The sequence below is a fragment of the Zosterops lateralis genome (genome assembly GCF_965231275.1).
Source record: "Zosterops lateralis genome assembly, chromosome: 6".
NCBI classification, from domain to species: domain Eukaryota; kingdom Metazoa; phylum Chordata; class Aves; order Passeriformes; family Zosteropidae; genus Zosterops; species Zosterops lateralis.
This window is the reverse complement of record NC_139761.1, coordinates 54,379,456-54,401,353: the sequence shown is the minus strand read 5'-3', so window position 1 is coordinate 54,401,353 and position 21,898 is coordinate 54,379,456. Positions and strand designations below refer to the sequence as shown.

General features: G+C 40.8%; 1 protein-coding gene across 7 annotated transcripts in view; it reads left to right on the top strand.

Annotated features, from left to right (window-relative positions):
* The window catches only part of BMAL1 (basic helix-loop-helix ARNT like 1), a 47,962-nt gene that overhangs the window by 11,373 nt on the left and 14,691 nt on the right, over positions 1–21,898 (top strand). For 5 of the 7 annotated variants that reach the window (XM_083864427.1, XM_083864423.1, XM_083864425.1 and 2 more), the window contains exons 2-8: positions 13,813–13,937; positions 14,604–14,751; positions 17,560–17,580; positions 18,476–18,514; positions 18,854–18,895; positions 19,463–19,620; positions 21,060–21,139. In XM_083864427.1, coding sequence (XP_083720553.1) covers positions 14,612–14,751; positions 17,560–17,580; positions 18,476–18,514; positions 18,854–18,895; positions 19,463–19,620; positions 21,060–21,139 — 480 coding nt within the window. In that variant the 5' untranslated portion in view covers positions 13,813–13,937; positions 14,604–14,611. The remainder of the gene's footprint in view (positions 1–13,812; positions 13,938–14,603; positions 14,752–17,559; positions 17,581–18,475; positions 18,515–18,853; positions 18,896–19,462; positions 19,621–21,059; positions 21,140–21,898) is intronic. The other 2 variants (XM_083864429.1, XM_083864428.1) reach the window with 1 other exon arrangement.

Below are 21,898 nucleotides of genomic sequence, written 5' to 3'. Positions count from 1 at the left end.
GTTAAAAATACTATAGGGGGTTCTCGTGTTGTTATTCTCTAAAGCATAAATAACATGTAATACCCATGAGTTTTGTTCAGCAAAACTAAAATGCAAAGCAAACATCACTTGCAGTCTGTAATCTTAATAATTAAATGGATCAAAATATAACAGTTCTTTATTTTGGAATAAGAATATAAAGTTTTAATACCAGTGATTTTGCTATAAGGTGAAAATTTTGTGCACTGATATTGGAGGGAGACAAAAGTGGGAGAGAAACCTGAGGAGCTGATAGTCATATTTAGGAAAACAAAGATGGAGTGATTTAACATGAAGATAATGAAAGGGCCTTTACATTTGTCAGTTAAGTTACTCAGGGTAAATATTTTGTGTTTAGCCAGTTACTTCAGAATTTAATAAGAGAATATAAATTTAAGCTTGTACCTTTGGGGACAACAAATAAATTCAATGCATGTGGAAGAGGAGACAGAACCTTTGAAGAGAGCTGAAGGGATAAAAAAGCAGATAGATTTTGACAGATAAAAAAGCATTTCAGCTGAGCACCAGATGAATGACTGAAGAAAACACACATACAAAAAGTGTATGTATTTCTCTATTAAAGTCAGGGTACAATAGTGCATGAGATTGAAGTGCACATTTCAGAAAAGTAGGACTCTAAAAAAAGCCAGACCTCTTTGTATCTATTGTTTAGTACATGATCCTCTGAAATATGTGATTCTTTTCTGTTCTAAGTGTGTGTGTCTGGTTGGGTTTTTCCTTGTGTGTAATCAAAGGTCAAAGGTTGGGCTCGATGATCTTGGAGGTCTTTTCCAACCTTAATGATTCTATGATCAGTAGCTGTTTGCCTGATTTAGTGACTCCTTTGGCCTCTTTTAAAAAGAGTATTGAGAGCTCTGCTTAATGATAGGAAGGATCTGGTACTGCAGGAGAGATTTGAGGTGAGTAGGGCAGTGTGTACGGACTGAAGTGCAAGGTGAGGCCTGGGGTTGCCATTCTGCTGTTTGCCCTGGGTGGTTTGTGCTGCTGACTTTTATGTGAATCCTTGCTCAGTGTTGTTGTTTCTGGGTGCTGCAGAGGAGTTCAGTTGTTCAAACTGGATTTGAAATTCCACTTAGGAAAGCAGACACGGAGCACGTAGACCTGGCTTCCTGTATTAGGCTGTTTTTTTACTGATAAGCTAAGCTTTTACAAACTGCTTTGCTCAACTTGTAATGCCTACTGATTCAATGTTCAAATGTTGCACCTGGTGCTGAGGGGTGGTAGGGTGATAATTGCAGGTGAGTTAACTTAAAACAGGGTTGACCTGGAAGGGTTTTTTGAGGATGTGTGGTGAATTTCACACTTCCCGTAGGAGTATTCCATGTGTATCGTGCCTGTAAATAGAAGGTTTTTCTGAATACCTAGAAATGCAGATAATGTTCTTTTACTGATAACAGATGAAGGCAAGAGAGACCATTGTGTGCCATAAAGAAGACCCATAAAGTGGCTGTAGATTTGTGTCTCCAGCAGGGCTGTGAGTTGCTCCTGATGAAGAGTAGGATTAGGGCCCACAGTTATTTTCAGCTCAGGGACTTCACAGGCCATATGTGGTGGTAACCCTCAGCAGAATCCCTTCCTATGAGCTGGTACTACCTCTTAGTGCAAACCACATGAGCTTCTTGGCCTCCTGTTACCTGGCAGGGAGTTTCCACAGTCTTCCACCTCATGTGAAGGGCTGTGCTGTTTTGAGCCTTTCAGCCAGGATTGTTGGATGTCCCCATGACATTTTGTGGGTTTGTAGATTTTCGTCCTGACAGTTTTCTAAGCTGAGGAGGACCAGTTTATTTCATTGTTCCTTAAGCAGAACCCATTGCCTCTGTTGTTCTACTGAGTGAAAGTAGAAAGTTTTCCATTTTCTAATAAATTTAATTGCTGTGGATTTCTTGGATGATATCCAAGCCATCCTCTGTTCAGGAGCTGTAAATAATTATGAGCATTTGTAAGTGGTAACTAAGGGACTGCATTATTAATAATTGGCACAAGTCTGCTACTTGCAGAAATAAAATCATCTAAACCTACTTGTGCTTTTTTGAGGAGGAATGTGAACTGTCTAGTGATCCTTCCTAGGTCCACTGGGATCAGACTGCGTAGGTCGTGGAATGTTCTCTTTTGGAATTAAAACAATGGACTGGAAAAAACTTCTGGTTGCAAGTGTTAGTCAGATGTCCCTGTGCTCTGTGTTGCATCCCTTCTTGATTAGGAGGGGAATGAGGTTGTTGTGTAGATGGATCTTTGAGTCAAGGACAAGAAATCATTAAAAAAGAAATCAAGCATGCAGCCTTCCGTTTTATGAAGGGTCCTTTTTTGGGATGGGTGGCTGTGGTTTGTTGTGTTGGGTTTTTTCTGAACAGGTTTGCTTCCTCAGTTGCCCATGTTTGGTCTTGGCAGGATTTTTTATCTCTTGATTTTTTTGTATGTGTGTATCTATTACACTCTGTTCTTCTCCACTTGCATTTCCATTATTTTAAATTTTTGTAATGGTTGAGATGTCTGCATAGCAATAAGGACCCCATTAAGTGAACTGCTGGTGTTCCCTGATCATTCCTCTGCCTTTATAAAGGCTGTCATGATTTGGGAACATGAGTCTTTGTTCCAAATGCAGCAGCAATTTTAAAACTTCTTCAGTTTCAGTTGTAATGTAAAAGTGCACATTCAAACTTGACTGTTGATTTAAATTAGAAATCATGGATTTAAAAGCCTGTCTGGAAAATACAAGTCTGAGGCTTGTATCCGGCTATATCTCTGGCTGCTGAATGTCACAGGTTTGGAAATTTGGTGGTTCTCAACACCAGCATGAATGTAGAGAGGCACAAGAAAGGAACATCATGTATCAGCCATTTCTCTAAAGGGCTGTCCTATTGCTGTAGGCTTTTCTCAAGAAAATAAAGCTTGTACTCCCACTGCAGCAGTGACTGCAGAGTGGATGAAAATACTCCTTTACTGTGTCTGTATATTCATAACTTGTCATTCACAGAAGAGCAGAGAAAATGTCACAGTGCAGATGTGGATCAGTGGAAAGGTTTCAGCACACCTTCTCTTGCTCAAACCAAGGAGGGATTTGTGTGTTGAAAACAAATCCTGTGGGAGTGCTGAAAATATTTTGAAAGTGCAGAAAGGCTGTAACAGGGACATTTAAACTGCTTACAGTAGTTGGATGGGACATTTATTCCCTTCCTCTTCTCTGCTATGTCTCTTCCCCTTGCTTTGAGCTGCTTCTGGGTATCATCTGACCTTTCAGCAAGGCAGCTGAGATTTATGAGCCCCCAGAAGACAGACTGCTTTCTCTCAAGTTATTGCTCAGCCTGATGAATTTAACACACTGTACAGCCAGGCTCTGGGGACTTTATAAAAGTCTCTGCTGCAGTACTGGAAGGGAAATCTGGGGGAAGAGTGACAAGAGAATAAAAAAGGAGGTAAAGCCATCCCTTTGGCACTAAGGTGTTCTATCCGCTGTTCTGTGAAACTTTGCTGTGAGGTTTTCAGCAGTATCTTGTGCTTATCCTGAGCTAGGCAAATACAGCTTTCTCCAAGCCATATTCTGATGGTTTTTCCCATCAGAAAAAAAACCCATCAGGTTTTTGCTCCATCAAGTCTTACTTTGAATGCTGTAATTACAAAGCCTCAAAACCAAAAGCATTCAAAGTTCTGGCTTTAATGATGTTCACACTGTAGGGTGTTTGGGGCTCACCTTGAACATGTATCACATTGCACAGAAATTCCAGTTTATCCAAAGAAGAGAGAAGGAAGCATAAAAAGTAGCTAGTGCTGCAGTAGAAGCCAAGAGCATTCACTTAAGTGTTCAGGGTATGGTGCAGTGACCATCTAACTTTACCTTTAATGTCCTGCTAAAGGACTTCTTTGGGCTGTCACTATAGTTTCCCTGTCCTGCCATCCCTTGCCTTGTTCCATAGCAGTCTTAAGCACTGCTTTGGCTGGGCAGGGAGTTGTCAGCTGCAGCAATTCTGCTCCTAATGTGCTGTGTCAATATTAGTGCTGGCCCTGGGGGCCTTGGGAGCTTGCCCTACTTCTCAGTGTTCTCTGTGGCTGCGCTTCCAACTGCTTTGTGTGGCTCTGTCCGAAGGGCAGAGTGTGGGATAATGCCCCAGTGTGAGCTGTCATGGCTCAGAAAGGCTGCCTTCCCCAGCCTTAGCAGCAAATCCTTCCTTTAAAAACTGCATTTCAGGTATGGGTGGTGGTGTTACCTCTGAAGCCTTGATTGAGACTGAAAATTATGTATATCCTTTTTTTGTGTGTGTGTTTCTTTACGTGTTTTCCATAAAACAATTTAGCAAGTGCTAAATTGTTGCACTGTCAGGGTTTCGCTAGTTTGATTTGTATTTAACTGGAAAATAGTGTGATTTCAGGAGAGGAAGCTGCTGAGTTTATTTATGGCAGTATTTATTGTTGCTCCACCAACAGGTGCACATGGAGGTAGCTGCAGCTACAGCAGGTGCATGTGTGGGGAGAGGTTTTCTTAAAACTGGAAGTTATCAATGACTTTAGAGTTGTAAATTTCTGTTTTCACACAAACTAACATATACAGTAGTGATGCCATCTTTGTACATTCTCTGGAATTGTTGTTTTTTTTAACCAGATTCCTCCTTGTACACTTAACCAAAAGCTGTGATGCTCTCTTATCCAAAAAGCACTGGTAGTGTGGGAGAACGGGAATTAAGTTGAGCCTCTAGAATAGTCTGAAGGAAGAAATACAGATGTTCACATGGATGTGATGCATTTGTGTTTGACAGCTGATTTTGTGTGAAGTCAAAAAAGAGCCTGTAAGAACCCAGAGGGGAGAATTGAACCTGTTGAGGATATGTGAGCTAGAGGAAATGGTAGAGAGGCAGCCAGAGTGAGGAATACCCCAGCTTGGTTCCAGGCAGGGTGAGAGTTCCTTCCTTTTCCCAGGGCTTACTTTAGGATGGAAGGGAAAGTGACAGCCTGTTGGCTTTGCTTTGTCAGGCTGGCAGAGTGCTGAGAGCAGGGGTGGCTTCTTCCAGCCAGAGATGAAATCCAGCAGGACCAGAGGGAATATGCAAAAACTGGAAATGAAAGTATCAGCTATAAATAGAACCACCTGTCTTTGCTCCTTCTGGTGATATTTTTGCCCTCTTGTTCCAATGCTTTGTTCCCTGAAGATATAAAGTATTTAGCTGCAGTTTGGCAATAGCTCTCTGAATGAAAGGTCTTGCATGTGCCAAATGTGTTTGGGTTTGTTCTAGTAATAATATGACTGGAAAACAGCCCTGTGCAATATCTGTAAAAGTATTTGGAGCAGGTAGTTCAACTCAAAAGAAAACTAGGATTTTCACCTTAATAGATGCACTTCAGAGGTCAAAAGAAGCGAGTAGTTGTTCGATCTGTTCAGCTAAAAAATGCCTAACTTGCCCTAATGCATAAACTTTAAAAGACAAGTGAGAAAATATAACTTGGACAGTATTATTCCTGCCATGGCCTGAATGTATTGTCTGGTTTGGATGCCTATAATGCCGCAGTAAGAGGAGGGAAGAAAATGAGGACCTGACAAAAGCCCAGAAGGGCTTGGTGGCTGGAAGCTGGAGTAACTAATGGGGTACTAAGACAGTGCTGTGCAGTGAGAAGAGTGACATGAGTTAAATCTTGTGCTCACTTGAAATGTTAAAGTCAAGAGATCCTATTACAAGAGGTATTAAAGTACAAGCATTAGTTCTAAGCTTGAGGAAGAAGCCCTGGAAGGGGTTCCATGGTGTGCCAAGTCACTGATCACAGGGTAAAATTCTACTTTTGACATAAATGAGGAAGTGTTTTGCTTGGCTGTTTCATTTAAAAGACCCATTTCTTTGAACTTCTGAGAAGATTTTGCTTTCCTGCCACTGAAAGACAATTTTTGAGATTATGAAGTACAGGAAGAATATTTGCTGGGTTGTGAGGATCCATGAGATTCACTGAGCTGCAGTGAGGAAATTAAATTTGCCCAGATCATATCACAGTCATAATAATACTTACAGTGTACAGCTGGGCTTTATGCATCATCTCTAGTTTAGAAGATGTGCATTTAACTGTATGAAACTTATTTGTTCTATTTCAAGTCTTCAAGACCTGTATCTAAAACATCTGTCTGCTGTAAACTGGTGCTCATATTTAGGAGCTGGATGAAATCTTGAAACAAAAAGCTGCATCTCTTGGACTGCAAGTGCAAAAAGGAGGCATTCCCAGCCATGAGTTACAGGCACTGATTGTAAATTCACACTGTTTGTGTAACATGGGGGTGAGTTAAGTAGCTTACCTACTTGTTATCTTGTGTGCTTCTCCTGCTCCAGAAATGTCACTCCAGGTTGTGTGCAGTCCTTTTACAGAGAAATTTCTAATCTTCTAAAAATTTTGGCTTTGAAGTTGACTCTACAGTGCATCTTCTGTTGTTGACAGATCAGAAGTAAGGTGTACAACTTGGGAGACTTCACAGAACCTCCTCAGCTGAGAAGGTTTTTGTTCTTCTGTGGGTTTGGGTGTGTGTTTCTGATCAAAGCATGCTGGAACTACATAAGCTATTAAAGAAATCAACTTTGATTAGGCCTTTCCTTGAAGCCCATTAATGTTGGATAATTGATTTACCCACAGGTAGGATGGATTTTCCTGTCTTTCACACAACCTGCTCTGCCTCCCACCCTCTTCAAATCCCTTGGCTGGCTTAGGGTTGGTGAGCAAGGACTGCATTCAGTGGTTGTGAAACAGTGTGTTGTTCACACATTAGAGGCTGGACCTGGCTTGGAAACTCAGGATTTTGGCGAAGTTTACATTGTAGTAATTGTGGGAGTAGATTTATTTTGTTGTGCCTGGGTTTGTTTCTTTTAACTCTGTCATTACTAAAAGAACAATTGATTTTAACGTCAAATGAGTAGATTGAAATAACTGCCCCAAAGGACTTAGTTTCTGTTGTCTTTTAATTTTAAGTCTTGTCATTCTCCTCAGTCTTGAAAATACAATACCTTGTTTCTTCTCACACATACACAAAATCTTTTGAAGGATTAGAATAAGTGCATATTAAATATCACATCCTAACACAGATTTTGTGAACTTTACCAACATTTAACATTAGTGGACCCTATTTTTGTTTTACTTTGTTCCATAACTTATATCACAGAAATTCTGGGATGCTGTATTGAACAACATTTCTGAAGCATTGTTTTAAAGTATGTTGGCTTGGGTGTCTTGGGTTTAAATACTTCTGACATTGGGCTCATTCCTTTTCCTACAAGCAGCTGAATTTCTCAGGGTGACTGATTTTTATTCCATTCTGTGGAGTAAGGGCTGTATCTCTTTCCAGTGAAATCAGTCTGGATGTTTTAGAACAGCAGGACCTGTTGAAATCCAAAGACATCCAAAGGAGTGTGCTGATTGAGAGTGATCTTCCATTGACAGTTAGACCTGGGTGTAATTCTTAGTGTAACTTTTTTTACTCTTTGTAGGAGATCAGCTTTTAGCTTACAGATGTTGCGTGGCAGCAACACTTTTTTGGTGAGACCCTCCTTAATGCATCCCTGTTGACATTTGAGGTGGAACATGAACATGCCTTCCTAGAATATCTGTGGTGATCTCAGTGTGTCTATAAAATGTCATGAGGCACCCAGAGTAGCACGCAGAGTTTGCAGAGCTCTGAGGCAGAATTTGGTGGTTCCTGCTCTCAGTAGAGACAACTGAAGTGCTGGTTCAGTTTCATTCTGTGTGCTGAGTTTAGGAGTTCCTGCAGCACTGAGAGCTGTACCCAGTATCTGGTGATGTGAGGACCAGTACTTCTTGGATCCAGTAGCCTGTAGAGAGGCTATAGTTTGTTTCATGTGTAGAGGTTTCATAAATCCCTTCAAACCTGGCCTTCCAAGAAAGGCAGGTCCCTTTCTGTTTTCCCTGTGGAAGCAGTTTCCTGGAACCTGAGGAGTGCATGTGCTGGCAGATTGATCATTGAAGCAGGCCAAATTCCTTTGGTAACAGCAGCGTGTTAGTACTGATTTCCAAGAGTGTGCATCACCACCTTTTCACAAGGGCTTGATTAGTTCCCTTGTGATGTTTCCTTTTAAAGGCTGCCCAGAATGAAATATGCAAACAGGGCAGCATAAGCTCACTTCAAAGAATAAGTGCTCAAAGAGTCTAATCTTGGCTGACGAGGAGCTTATACTAGATCAAGCTTTCAGTAATGGTTGCAAACTAGGAAGCTTTGTTGAAACACTCTTGCAGCTGGGATTCAGTGGGTAGGCAGGTAGAGAGGCAGACACTCTTGAGATGTGAGGGGAGATGGAATCTCCTGTGGCTGAGGGTGAGCTGGATGATCAGGATGCTGGTTCTGATCATGTCTCCAGTGCCTGTTCTGTGGAGCCGTAAGCTGGACCTTGAGCTCTATCACTACAGGTATATCCCAGCCCCCTGTTAAGGAGGGAAGTGCTTCATCCATAGCATAGCTGGCCTAAACAGGTTTGATTCCTGGAAGTGACATGGGTTGGCTTTGGTTTTGATCCACTTTTCCTTTTCTGCTTTGAAGGTGATCCACTCTTCTATCCATAAGGCCTTCCCGTGTGACTGCACCCCCTTGAAACACGTATTTATCTGCTTCCCTGAGAGAACATGAGTTAGGACTTTTGGAGGTTGTTTAATTTTTGGGGGGTTCTCTCCAGAACTGGCCTGTCTTCCTTCCCTTCCAGGCTGTCTGAAACATTATACTTAGAGCTGCAAACAAATACAAACCTGGGAGGAGTGTCTGAGACACCACATGAGTGTTCTACCAAGCAGAGGGATCTCTACAGACCAGAGAAAAGGGTCACCAGAAATCTTATAAAGAACTTAAGGAAGTTAGCAAAGGGAAATGCCAAGTCCTACACCTGGAGAGGAAAAAACCCATGTCTCAGTACAGATTAGGGACTGAACAGCTGGAGAAGAGCTTGGCAGAAAGGATATGGATGGTCCATGAGGCAGCAAGGGTGCCCTTGCAGCAAAGATCGGCCAAGAGCCTCCTGGATTGCGTCAGGAGTTGTGCTGCCAGCAGGCTGAGGGAAGTGATCCTTCCCATTTACTGAGCACTGCTGAGACACTTCTGTCTTCTGGGTCTAGTTTTGAGCTCCTTCGTGCAAGACAAAGTTATTTTAGTTAGCACTGACACTTGGTTTTGAGGCAGAGGCAGAGAGAAGACAACAGAGAAGTCCATTTTTAAAATAGCTGGAAGTAAAGATTGTAGGTATTTTCCCTCATAAACAAGGAGAGCTAGGAACCATGACCCCTCTTGATCTGGAAGACTCAGTGTTCTGTAAACAAGATAAAATGCATTGTTCTGTGTCTCCATCACCACTGTGATGAGGTGATGCCATGATGTGCTCTGCCTTTTCTCAGAGACTCTACTGATGAACAGATGCTTTTGGTGTGGGAGTGTACCTGGGCAGATTGACCTACTGAGAAACTGCACATGGAGTTTTTCTTCTGTTTATTGGAGACTTTTTCCCCCTCCCTGTCAAAACTGTTTATCTTGTAGCTTTTGTGGCTGAGTAAATAATTCATGGGCTGCTTCCCTCCAGCCTGCTGCTTTTTGCTTAGGAAAGATGGGGAGCAGCTGTTGGAAGAGGGTGTCTCTTGGGCACCTGAGGGCTGTGCCTCTGCCTTCCACAGAGCAGGACATCCCCCTGCCCTGTTGTGAGGGGCTGCAGGAGCAGCTCTGGGTGTGTGGTCAGGGTCGAAACATGAGCTGCTGGTGTCAGGACGAGTTCCAAAACTCAGATGTGAATCACAGGCCGCCGGGGGGCTGGTTGACATGCTGAGGACTCCATGGAAAAAGAGTGACCTCAACAAACCAGAGTAAAATCCCTTCTTTGCACCAGAGCGTGGTGAGATACATCTGCATGTGAGAGGAAGCCACAGGGCTTTGTGTCTTCTGGGAGTGCAGAGTACTTGCAAATGGTCTTAGAGAGCCATTAAAACCAAAGAGTATCAATGTATTGGGAAGATAGGAAGTATTCTGAATCAGAGTATTCCTTAAGTACTGAGGGCAAAGGAAACTACCCTGCTTTACTTCAAAGATCTTCCTGTGATTCCTATGGGGTATTCCATAATAAAGGTGCTGATGTAGGAGCTGCTTGTTACTTGCAGCACTGAGCCCATGGCTGCTGGTCTTGATTGTGACGGAGTTCACCAAAAACTGATGCCTTGAGAGGCTGCCTAGAACAGAGGTTAGGCTGTGTTAAAGGAATAAAGTAGGTATTTATTAAAGAGGCCTTCAAAGGATACACCTTGGGCAGTACAAGAGCCTGGCTGTGGCTCCACTGAAGATGGACTCTGAGTCACGAGTTTTCACACTTTTATAAGTTTTGGTCCATTTACATATTGGGGTTAATTGTCCAATTACAGCTTCAGGTAATGAGATCCCATCCTCCCAGTTTGCTCTCCTCAATTCACTGCTGTTGATACTTTTTGGGCCTGAAGCTGCATCAGTGTCCTTGGTTCTGGGGCTGGAGAAGGCTTGTTCTGTCTAAATAAACTGTGAGGAGAACTTGCTAGCACTTTATATGAGGTTCAGAGTTATATACCAGTGCAGTACAGGATCTGGAAAATATGAAAGCTAAAACTAAAGGCATCAGTCTGCATCTTGAAATCATCCCCAGGACGCTTGGAGTCCTCGTGCTGCTGGGCTGAAATCTCCCCATGGCCGAGTGCGAGCGTGTCAGGAGCCTCCATGAGCAGCACTCTGCTCCTTTTCTGCTTTGTACCAGCTTGTGCTGTGACACTTAACTCCAGCAATGGAATACTGCTGCTAAGGGAAGTAGATGATTTCCTTTCTGGAGCTGTTTTTGGTTCAGTCATTACCCATAGGGACAGTGAGTATCTTTTCAATGACTTCTTCAGGAAACCACGCCACGGTTTTCCTCTGTCATTGCGAAACTGCGCCTTTGAGATACGAGACACTCGTGATTCATAAAGTTATGAATTGCATTTCTTTCAGAATAAATCCATGCCTAGCATTGGACATGGCTGCCTCTTGCCTGTGGGAGAACCAGGGCTGATGAGGCTTGTGGAGGGAGCTCCTGACTCTGGGTGGGTGCTTGGCTCATGGAGTTGACCTACTTTAGCTGTGACCTTGATTTGCTCAGAGGTGTTTGTTGTACTCGTGATCAGCTTTGCTGCATGATTAAGCTGGTTACATGTCATCTCACTTTTTTCCTGAGGGACGAGCAGTAAGATTTCTTTTTGCTGTCTCATTAGCCTTGTTTCAGGGGATCAAAGAAAGAGGGAATGCAAGGAAGGGGAATCCCAAGGAAGTAGTCCTAAACAGGCTGTAGAGACAAACTGTCATGGATTCAGTGACAAAATAGCATTTGATTCTCTTCTGCCAGAGAATTCAATCAGGAAGTAGACTCCATAGCATTTTTTTCAGGTAGGTCCTTAAGAGTACTTTGGCCACAGATTTGGCATCATGAAAGGAAGACTTGAACTTTGCTTGTATATATGGGTAGCTTTCGTGTTCCTTCTCGGAGAGAATTTTTTTAGGCATTGAACACCCAGCAGATGGAGGCTGAAAAGACAGAAAAAATACTCAATTTCCTAGAATTTTAAGAAAGCCTGGTGAAAAAAACATTTCTCCGAACTGTTCCCTATTTAATGGGGCATTGCTGATTTTTGCTCTGATCATTGAGTTGACATCTTCTTGACTTTAAAACTCATTTCAAGAGACATGCATGGTTTTTAACTCCTGTAATGCTAAAATGTAGGACTGTGATTGTTAGGACTGGATGAACATTTGGGACATGGCAGAGAAAGGGCTGACTGAAAAATAGATTGAGAATTCTGCTCTCTATGTATTTTTTTTCTGCTTAAATGGTCAAGACACTTTAAATAGCTGCTTTGAAACTATCAAATATAGACAGGTATAAAATAACACAGCTGAATGGATACTTGATTACAATTTTTTTTTCTATAAAACTGATATGAAATTTTTGTTTGAGTTGAACAACAGGGGTTTGGTTTTTTTTTGCATTAGTGCATGGTGACTTGTGCAGTGTTCAAGTTCTGAAGCTAAAATGCTGACTATTGCAGGCATTCTTAAAGACTGTGGTAAACTTACAAACCCCTTTTCCTCCACCCCCTTTTTTTTCTTTGTTCATTCCAGCTCATCCCAGCCTTCTGTCTGAGGTCATCATAGATGGTCCATGAAATTACCCAATGCAGTAAAATGTGAGTTCAGCCAGGGCCCTCACATAGAGAGGTGTTCAGAAACACACTGAATTTGGCTATAACTAATTTCTGTACATCAGCCGAGGCTGAAGATAATGAGTTTGGGTCTGAACCAAGCACAGAGAAATGGGCAATGAGTGGCTTTACTGGTAAATTGAGATGCAGCAACCTCATCCACCACAGTAACACCATCAAGTCTGTGGCTGTTGGGCTGCTGGGGATGAGGAACAAAGCAGACAACTGGGGAAGAGGCTGGCACAGGGAGATGGTAGGACCTGACCTACAGCTATAGGTGTGAATGAAAGCCTTGCAAAGCAAACGTGGTTCTGGATTCAATGGCGTTTCATCATTTGACTGAAATTTGTACTGATTTAGCTTTGGGCAGTTCTGGTGCCAGCTGGCTTCTGAATGTGCCTCTGCTACATTCTCCAAAATGGAAAAGGGGTTGGAAAAGGACCACAGAGGAGTCATTGGGTGAGATGGACAATGAGCCCTCAGCAACAGTTTGGATGCTCTCTTGCTGGAACTACAGCGATTCCTCTGTTCAGAACTTGGGGGTACTAAGACAATGACTTGCCTGACTGTACACTGCCAGGACCAGAAATTTAGATAATTTAAGCATGTGAAATTCTGGATTTGCTATTCTGGCACAGCTGAAGAAAATCATAAAAAATAACTTTGGATTTTTTGGGGGCTAATAACTTATAAGGTCTATATATGTGCTTTAGCAGAGCTGGTTACAGTATGATCACATTGACAGGATTGTTTCAGTTGTAAAATTCTGAGAGTGCCGTAGGAGCTGCTTGTTCTTGGGAAGTTCTACTGCTGTCACAGGTTGGGAAGGCAGTCAAGATGGTCACAGGTGCATCAGCCAAAAATCTGTGTGTCCAATGGACTTTGGAAGTTTTCCTCCAGGAGGAAAACGTAGAACAGTTTCTAAATCTTCCAGAGTAAGTTTTGCTTGAAAAACTTTTTCTATGACAGCAGCGTGGAAGGGAAGGGCATCCACATGTTTGTATTATAGTTGGGAGACATATTTGAAGGCTTGAGTTCTCATATGGGATGTGGATTTTATATAAACCTTGAAGCCTGTAGAATAAAACCATGATTAACCCCTGTCCATTGAAGATGCCAACTGCTGTTACAGTGGAAAACAAAACAGTAAGCCGAGGCCAAACTTAGGCCCAGCCTTAGAGTAAGTCAGTCAGGGGTGAAGGGTAGGTCAGTCCTTTGCTCTGTGATAGCAATTTAACTCATTCTGGCAGCACCTAACAGCAGATGTGCTCATGATTGTCATCGTGTGACCATTGTGAGCAGAGGGGTTTGTGCAAAGGGCCCAAAAGGAGGTGGTGCCAGAGATTCCTTCTACCCAAAGTTTGGTCCATTGGAGGTGCCCAACAGGCTTAACCGGATGGATGGATGGATGGATGGATGGATGGATGGATGGATGGATGGATGGATAAAGCTTCTACACTTTGTAAGGAAATGAGTATTTGATCTCTGAGTTGGAAACATCTCTTGCTTTTGTAAACAGTGTCTAAAACAATTGTTTTTAAGGTGTTTTTTAAGCTTGCTGGTTTTCCTCCCATTCAGGTTTTTTGAAAGTGTTTGACCAACAGAACATGAGGCATGGAAGAGTTCTAAGGTTATCAGCTGCTTTGGGCTGAGCATCATCATCTTTGCCCAAGTGGATTTAGGCTTCCAAGACAGGCCTTCAGGTAAAAACTCTTCTTTTTCACAGCTGATGCTATTTAGCAGGGAACTTTTCATGGGGGTTTCTTCCAGCAGTGTAATTATTTGCAGTCTAGAGGATTAAGTAGTAAAGATTTGAATTATTTGCAGTCTAGAGGATTAAAAAGCCAATTAGATTCATTTGTACCTTTAACTAGACTTCTTAGATCACCATTGGGTTACAATATTTTTATTTGTGGGGTCTGCTGTGCAGGGCTGTTTATTTCTATGGAAGTGTTCTGAATTCAGTGGAAGTAGAACTTTAAAAGTTTGTGAACTCTAATATGACACACTAAAACAAGTGTTCCCTGTCAGAAATATTCCTGTTAGGTAAAAGCAATTGGCTGGCCAGGTAACATAAGCAGAAACCTGGTTTAGTTCAAGATCATTCTGACAAATCTTTAAAAACAATTTTGTTATATCAGGTGTCTTGAGAATGGTGATGGTTTGTGTGCAATACTCCATATGGCAGTAACTGGAAAAGGAGAAATTACCTGTTATTTTACAGCAAGAGGAAAAAATAGAAACTGATTGTTGCTGCTTTTTAAGAATGCTAAGTTTGAGATTACTTTTTTGGTTAAAAATGTGTCTTCTTATATTAATGCAGTGTTTTTTTGGTTGGGGGTTGTTTTTTATTTCTTCCCTGATATTAGACAGTCCAATGGCAGACCAAAGGATGGACATATCTTCTACAATTAGTGACTTTATGTCACCAGACCCTGCTGACTTGATCTCCAGTTCCCTTAGCACTTCAGGAATGGACTGTAATAGGAAAAGAAAGGGAAGCTCAACTGATTATCAGTAAGTTGGATTTCTCTTGATTTAGCACTGCTAAAAGGAGGTGGTAACACAACAATACAGTGGGAAAGACTATAGAAATATTTATAGCAGTTTTTAAATAACCTCTTCTTTACAACCTGCTTTAAAGGTTTTAATAAAGAAGAAAGCTACTATGCACTAAGAAGCAAGTTCATTATTTAATAATAGTAATAATAATTTAACAAAAACCTGTCATCTCAGTGCAGCTAGAATTGAGGGCTATCACATGGGGTAAGGCTGAGGAGAAATCTTCTGGCTGATGAGGGAATGGAATTAGTACTGATGAAGTACAGTGTTGAAGGCTGATTATATTGACTGTTTACATAGGAAATACAATGTCTGATTAACAGAGGGGTAAGATAATAAATTTGTTGAAAAGTGGAAGCAAAACTAGGAGTAGTTCCTTTTCCTTACCTATTTTCTGCCTATTTAGTCACTTCCTATCAATATGCTGCCAGCCTTTGCCTGATGAAGCTATTTTGATCCCTCATTTGAATATGAATCTGAATAGTCTCTGGTTGGAGATATTAGAGCTGTCTTTCTTTTAATCAGCTGGTTTAATCTTGTAGTGGTTCTCAACTGTGGCAGGAACCTCCCCCCACCTCTGCTTTAGAACAGTGGAGGGCACAGCAGAGTTTGCCAAACTCCCAGACCTGTAATGTCTCCTGCCCTGGGAACACCAAGAGCCAACTACTTAACTGCAAGTGCCTGTGCAAGCCTCCTCTGCTTTGTAACTCCACAGAGTGTGGCTGCAGGGCAACTTGTGAGTGGCCACATCCATTATTCATCCAGCCACAGAGTCCATTTTTATGTAACTTGCACAGATTTTATTGCTGGGGGCCTTTGGATTGTTGGCCGCTCTTTTTACAGAAAGGGGCAGAATTTTTAATCCATGCTGAGCAATCACAATTAAGGATTAGATTCTTTTTAGGAGAACTTATGCACAAAACTTTAAATACCTCTCTGAAGTGCCTTTAGTCTCCCTGAAAAGCACATGTGTCCCTCCTAGTTGAATTGACTACTACAAAATTGAGTGAACAGCCTCAATCCTACCAACTTCCTCTTCTCTAGTAGGATTTCTCCATTTTTATTCCTCTGGGTAGGAAGCATTATTTAAGTCATCTTTTCCAAAAGACAGATTGTTCTTGTAAGTTATAATTCTGCCCTTTAGGTTTTGTGTGCATTTTTTAAAATGTGTGAAAACTCTGTTTCCTTGAATCCTTAGTAAAATAAATTTACTTAATTTGTAGTCATACACTACATACCACTACTTGTTATGTAGTCATACCACAGTTCATTTTGTGTTGCAAAGTAAATGGTGGCTACTAAATGTTCCTCTTGGAAAGCAGAGCTTAAGGTAAACTACCTTGATCCCCCCTTATATGTGCATGTGTGGGAAGATGTTCAGAAATGCTACTGTTCAACTCCTGCTACCTGTTAAAGATTTTATTGTATTTATAATATTTCTTTTATTATATTTATAAATTATCCGAGTGTCCGGTTTGATGCTTCACGTACCAGTAAAGCCAGGGAATAAAGGAGGCAGAGCCACTCTTTTAGGGTGGTTCTTGGTTCACCTCTTGAGTACAAACAAGAGTACAAGCTGCTCTTTCAGCTCTCCACAAGAGCTTTTTAGTTCTTTCTGCTGCAACTCCTCCAGGGAAATTCCTGCCCAGCTTATTGCTGTCATTTCAGCAAGGGCTGGTCAAATACTGTTGTCCAGGACTTCATGCACAGGGCTATGAACAGTAAATTTCTTTTCTTGGGAGTCACGCTTTCAATTGAAATATTACATGATGAGGAAACAAGCTGCCCTGATGCATTAGTGACTTACCTTGTACCCCTTCTAGACTTTGCTTTCTGGGGGTTTTTACACACAAACATCCCAGAGCTAAAGGTGGTGTCACAAGGGCTGTTAAATTATGAGTGTCAGGAGTCAGTGGCTAAGACAATAACTCAGGTGTGCAGACTGGGAGATAAAGAAAACATTTATCATTATTATTAATACTATTTTAAAACTGATCACAAAGATAATTGATCTAAGAGTGCAGTGAATAATACATGAAAGGCTACCATGTTTATTTTTAAAAAGGCTCATGTCCACTGTTGAACAGGAATAACTAGTATGTTACTGGCTGAGATAAGAAGACTTTTTTCATGAGGCTTTTATAAAACATAGCCTCTTATCATGGTAAAGCTCACTGGTATTTCAGGTCACTTTACAGTCTTGAAGGGATGCCAGCATTTAGCTTGCATGTAGAAATGTTGTTTAATTTCCTTGTGATATGATAAAGTCTGTATAAAGTTCAGCTTGGGACTTTAGACTAAAGCAAAATGTGCATCTGTCCTGCTGGGCAAGAATCAAAAACTGAGAAATTTGGGATACTTTATTTTTATTTTTATGTTTTATTTCTGGCCTTAGAGTCCTCTGAAATCCCATTTATCTAACCACAAGGACAACACGCATAAAGCACAGATCTTTCCTTTCTGAAGATGAAACAATATCTCAATGATTTGCATAACATAATTTAGGTTAGTTACTTTATTAGTTTCTCATGTTAAGTGTAATGAACTATGCTCTCTTTTCTTAAAAAGCAGAATTATTCTTTCAGAAAGTAGATTAATTTGAACAAGCTTGTTTCTTTAGAAAACTCTCAGTGCTATTGTCCTGTTTTCATTGTGCTTTTCCTTTCAAATAGAATATGAATTAGCTTGAGAATTTCAGCAGAAAATGTAAGACATTGTTCTTATTTTCTATATATGGTGTACTTTATTTTTCTTTTTTTTCAGACTCGATGGCTTTCCTTTTGAGTAAGTATATAAATATTTCAGTAATTGGTTTCACGTGAAAAAAAGATGCCCAGTGTTTTTTCCCTGCCTTTTGCCTCCATAGGCCTAAAATTCACGGGTAGAAGTTAAACCAGCATGAGCAGGCCTAGGAATATCCACTTAAGCACAGTTGTACAGATTTACATGAATCAAAATATTCTCTTCCTAATTATCTTGTCCAAAAAAGGATGTGTAGTCATGGGCATTTAGATTTTTTGCCAAGTACAGATATGAAAACTTACACTCTCCCCTCCTGCTTAGTTGTGCACATGTGGCTACAATATTAGTTGTAATAAGGGGGATTATTTCTATTCTTCATGCCTCTCTCCTTACTTCTTTTCTTCATGTTGAAACAAAAGCAAACCATGTATCTACACTGAAAGTTGTATGAATTTCCAGTGCCTGGTTAGTTTCACACAAACTTTTATTCCTTCCATGCATTTGGCCACCTCCAGTGGTGTGTTAATTTAGGTTATTACCATTTTCTACCCCAAAATCAACCACTATAAGGCAAACTGAGCTATAGAACATACAGCCATCTGCACAAAGTTGGGTTTTCCCCCCCTCCTAGTTAACTGAAAAACATTTTTGTAACAGATGATATCTTTGAACTGCAGCATGTTTTACTGTCAAACACATCAAACTGTGCCATTTAGTGAGTTCTGAAGGATACACAACTAATTTAAGAAAATGTTTTAATGTTACAAAAACCACACAGCTTCCTCAGTCCTTCCAGGTTGTTGTTTTTTATACTCCTATTTTTGTATTTATGATTTAGAGATGGCAGGAATACTTGATTCTGACTTTATGGTAGTTGGATAACAGTTCTGCCAGTGCTGCTGAATTTGTGACGTGTTGCTTTGTTCTGTTTCTGCAGGGAAGGTATGGATACAGATAAAGATGACCAACATGGAAGGTACTGTTGATACAGTCACTGAAATCTCAGTTCCACAGTTCTAACACAGGATCCTGACTGTGGATGCCTGTTCTCAGTGCCACTGTGGCCCCAAATTATTGCTTTGCTGGGATGAAGCAATAATCTAAACAATCTTAGTTTAAACAACATGGAACAGACCAGCTAAAACATCTCCAAGTCGCAATGTTATAGTTAGGATGTTTGCTGTAGAAAGGTTAAATAAACATTCAAATTCTGGAAAAACTGATCTTAATGAGGATCAGTAGGATGTGAGATGCAGTAAAAGAGTTGGGTTGAGTGCTTTCAATGCTGTAACTTTGTGATATCATTTCTCAACAGATTGGAGTATGCAGACCAACAAGGCAGGATAAAAAATGCAAGGTAATGCTCTAAACAAATGTATTTAAAAGAATTGTCTCTTTCTTTTTGCCATGTATGAATTATTTGTGTATGTTTCTTCTGAAAATATCTTTTTCTAGCTTTGACCTTTCCTTATTTTTCCATATCATTGCACTGTTCACATTTTTCATTAAGTTTGCATAGATTGAAACGACTAATTTGGTGAGTAACTTGGTTTTAGTCACTTCATTGCTGTTGAAATTGAAGTCAAGTATGTCTCTGGAAATGCTACATTCTTCATCTTTCTTCTTTCAGCCTTGGTAGTGGGTTGTGAAAGTGTTAGCAGTGAATTTTAATATGGGGACCTGACCAATACTGGGTGTTGTGTTTCCTGGCAAACCAGAAGCTTTAGTGCTGCAAACTTTTCTATTGCTTATAACCTTTCTCCACCCAAATAATTACCACCCCACGTCTGCAGAGTGTCTGCTGTCCTTTTCACAAGGATGACAGGGCAGCTCAGTGACCCTGAGGAGGCTGTTTTGGGGCAGTGTCCCATGTGGCTCAGCTGCCCTGCTCTGTGTGTGTGTGTGTGTGTGTGTGTGTGTGTAGGGAGGCTCACAGCCAGATCGAGAAGCGGCGCCGGGATAAGATGAACAGTTTCATTGACGAGCTGGCCTCGCTGGTGCCCACCTGCAACGCCATGTCCCGCAAGCTGGACAAGCTCACCGTGCTCAGGATGGCTGTCCAGCACATGAAAACACTTCGTGGTGAGTTGCCTGGGGCTGCAGGGGCATTCCAAGTGGCGTTTCCCCAAAACGCCACGCTTTTTCTCTCTCTGTTTTGCTGAAAAAGGAGGAAGTTAATTCATTCTGGGAGGATTCCTCCCCTTTTCTTAGCATCTGATGCTCAGTGTTCACTCACAGCTTACCTAGTTCATGGTCCAGTAAATACCCTGATGTCACTGGGGGAATTTGGGGATGAGAAGAATAATTTTCCACCATCTGACTTATTGATCACTACTGCCAGATTCCAAAGCACCAAGGTAGCTGGGGCAGGTGGGGAGAGGGAACAACTAACTTAAGGGCAGTGCACAGTTAATTGTGGTGCAGTACTGAGCACTGCTCTAAGCAGGCAATGTACCAAGTTGTTGGATAGAGAAGTTAGATTTTAAGTGTGATAGTCCCACAGGATTTCTAAGGTTTTGTGTTTGTACCTTTAGCTCTGTGTGGAAGAATAGAGAGTACTTTGAAAACTCAATTTTGGTTTTTTTGAACAGTTTCAGTTGCAAGCACTTGAAGAGAAACACACAGGTTTGGGAGAGTTGAGGTTGTGAGAAATTGCTGTGTGTTCCTAAAGCTTCATGAGTGAATCAGTGCTTGGGTACAATTGGTGCTGATGTTAAAAGCTTAAGTCTTCAAGAAATGCACCACTGAGAAAAAAAAAAAAAAAGGGATGCAGCTAATGGTAAAAAAAAATCCTGGTGATTGTTCCCATTTCTAGGAGAGCTGGTGCCTTCAGTCATATTTAACCTTGTGGTTTTGAAAGGCTTAACTTTCCTGCCACTGTCATTTGATGAGGTTAATACTTCACAACACTTCAGTGGTTACTAATTTGACTCTCCTCTGCCTTTATGGAGGAAATAGGATGAGAAGAATTACTCCTTAATAAATAGCTGCCTCATTTGTTGCCAGTTTTGGGGTTTTGGCATTGTAAGATGATGTCATTGTAATGCTGGGTTTTATCTTTGGCTTGGAATGAGAGAATTGATTTGTAAATTCTTAAGTCATGGTTTGTTTACATGAGCTTATCATGTTTTCCTGAGTTATAAGGAGAAGAAAGGGCTTGAATGTTTTTATTCTTTAATATCTTATTTTTATAATTTCTAGTTCTGAGACTAGGCATAAAATCAAGGACAGCCTTTGGGTTCAAAAATATGTCAAGGAATCCTTTTATATCTCAGAGGCATTTAATTTGCATTTCTACCTAATGTGGTACTTGTGTCTTAGAAAAAAAGGCTTCATCCTTGTTTAGGTTCATACCCTTTTTGAGTTCAGAGCTCATGTTGATAGTAAAGCAAAACCAAAAAAGTTCTTTTTAAAGAACTCCTGCAATGAACAACAGTCGAAGAAGGAGCCAAAGGAAAATTGCTCATTTAAGTGTGTAATGTTGGTGATATGGGAATTGTTTGTTTGTTTGTTTTCTTTAGGTGCTACAAACCCATATACGGAAGCAAACTACAAGCCTGCTTTTCTATCAGATGATGAATTAAAACATCTTATTCTCAGGGTATGTTCCAACTTTTAATTAAGAGATATTAATATCTGTGGCTACAGCTCTCCCAAAGCACACCACCGGTATTTTTCTGCCTTGCATCTCAGCTTAAAAATGTTTTGATTATGGAGGATAATTAAGAAATCTGGAGACTTCCTCACAGAGTCAGTGAGTTTAATGATGACTAGCATTTCTTAATTTAAGCAGAAAGACTGAAGAGGGGAATTTAGATGGGAACCGTCAGAATCTCCAGTTACTACATGTACAAACCAAAATCAAATGTCTGAAAATAACATTATTTGTTCTTTTGGAGACTTGCTGCCCTGGGTTACCTTGCTGTGATTTTCAGTTTACAATGATACAATCAACACCTTTTTATTGAGGTCACTGATGTAACATGACTTAGTATGTTCTGCTACCTGCTGTTATACTGATTTTATAGTGTGGAGAGCTTATCTCATCAGTCAGTAGTTAAGCTCTTCTAGTGGCTTTGTAATTGTTGAAGCTCTGCAGTGTCCAGATGCAGCATATACAGAATTTAATTTCTGCATTGTGACCCTGAAGATGCATAATTGGGGCCTATTCCTGCATGCTTGTGCATGACTGAAAGCCAGTACTTTGCAAATAGGAATTAGTTGCCTCCAGGCACTGAAAAAATATCCAGGTTATGGTTGGTTTCTAAAAGAGGAGCTTTTTTAAGTACAGTTAAAATAACATTTTAATCTGAAGGCATTATTAAACATAATCATAATATTATTGGACAAGACATGGGTT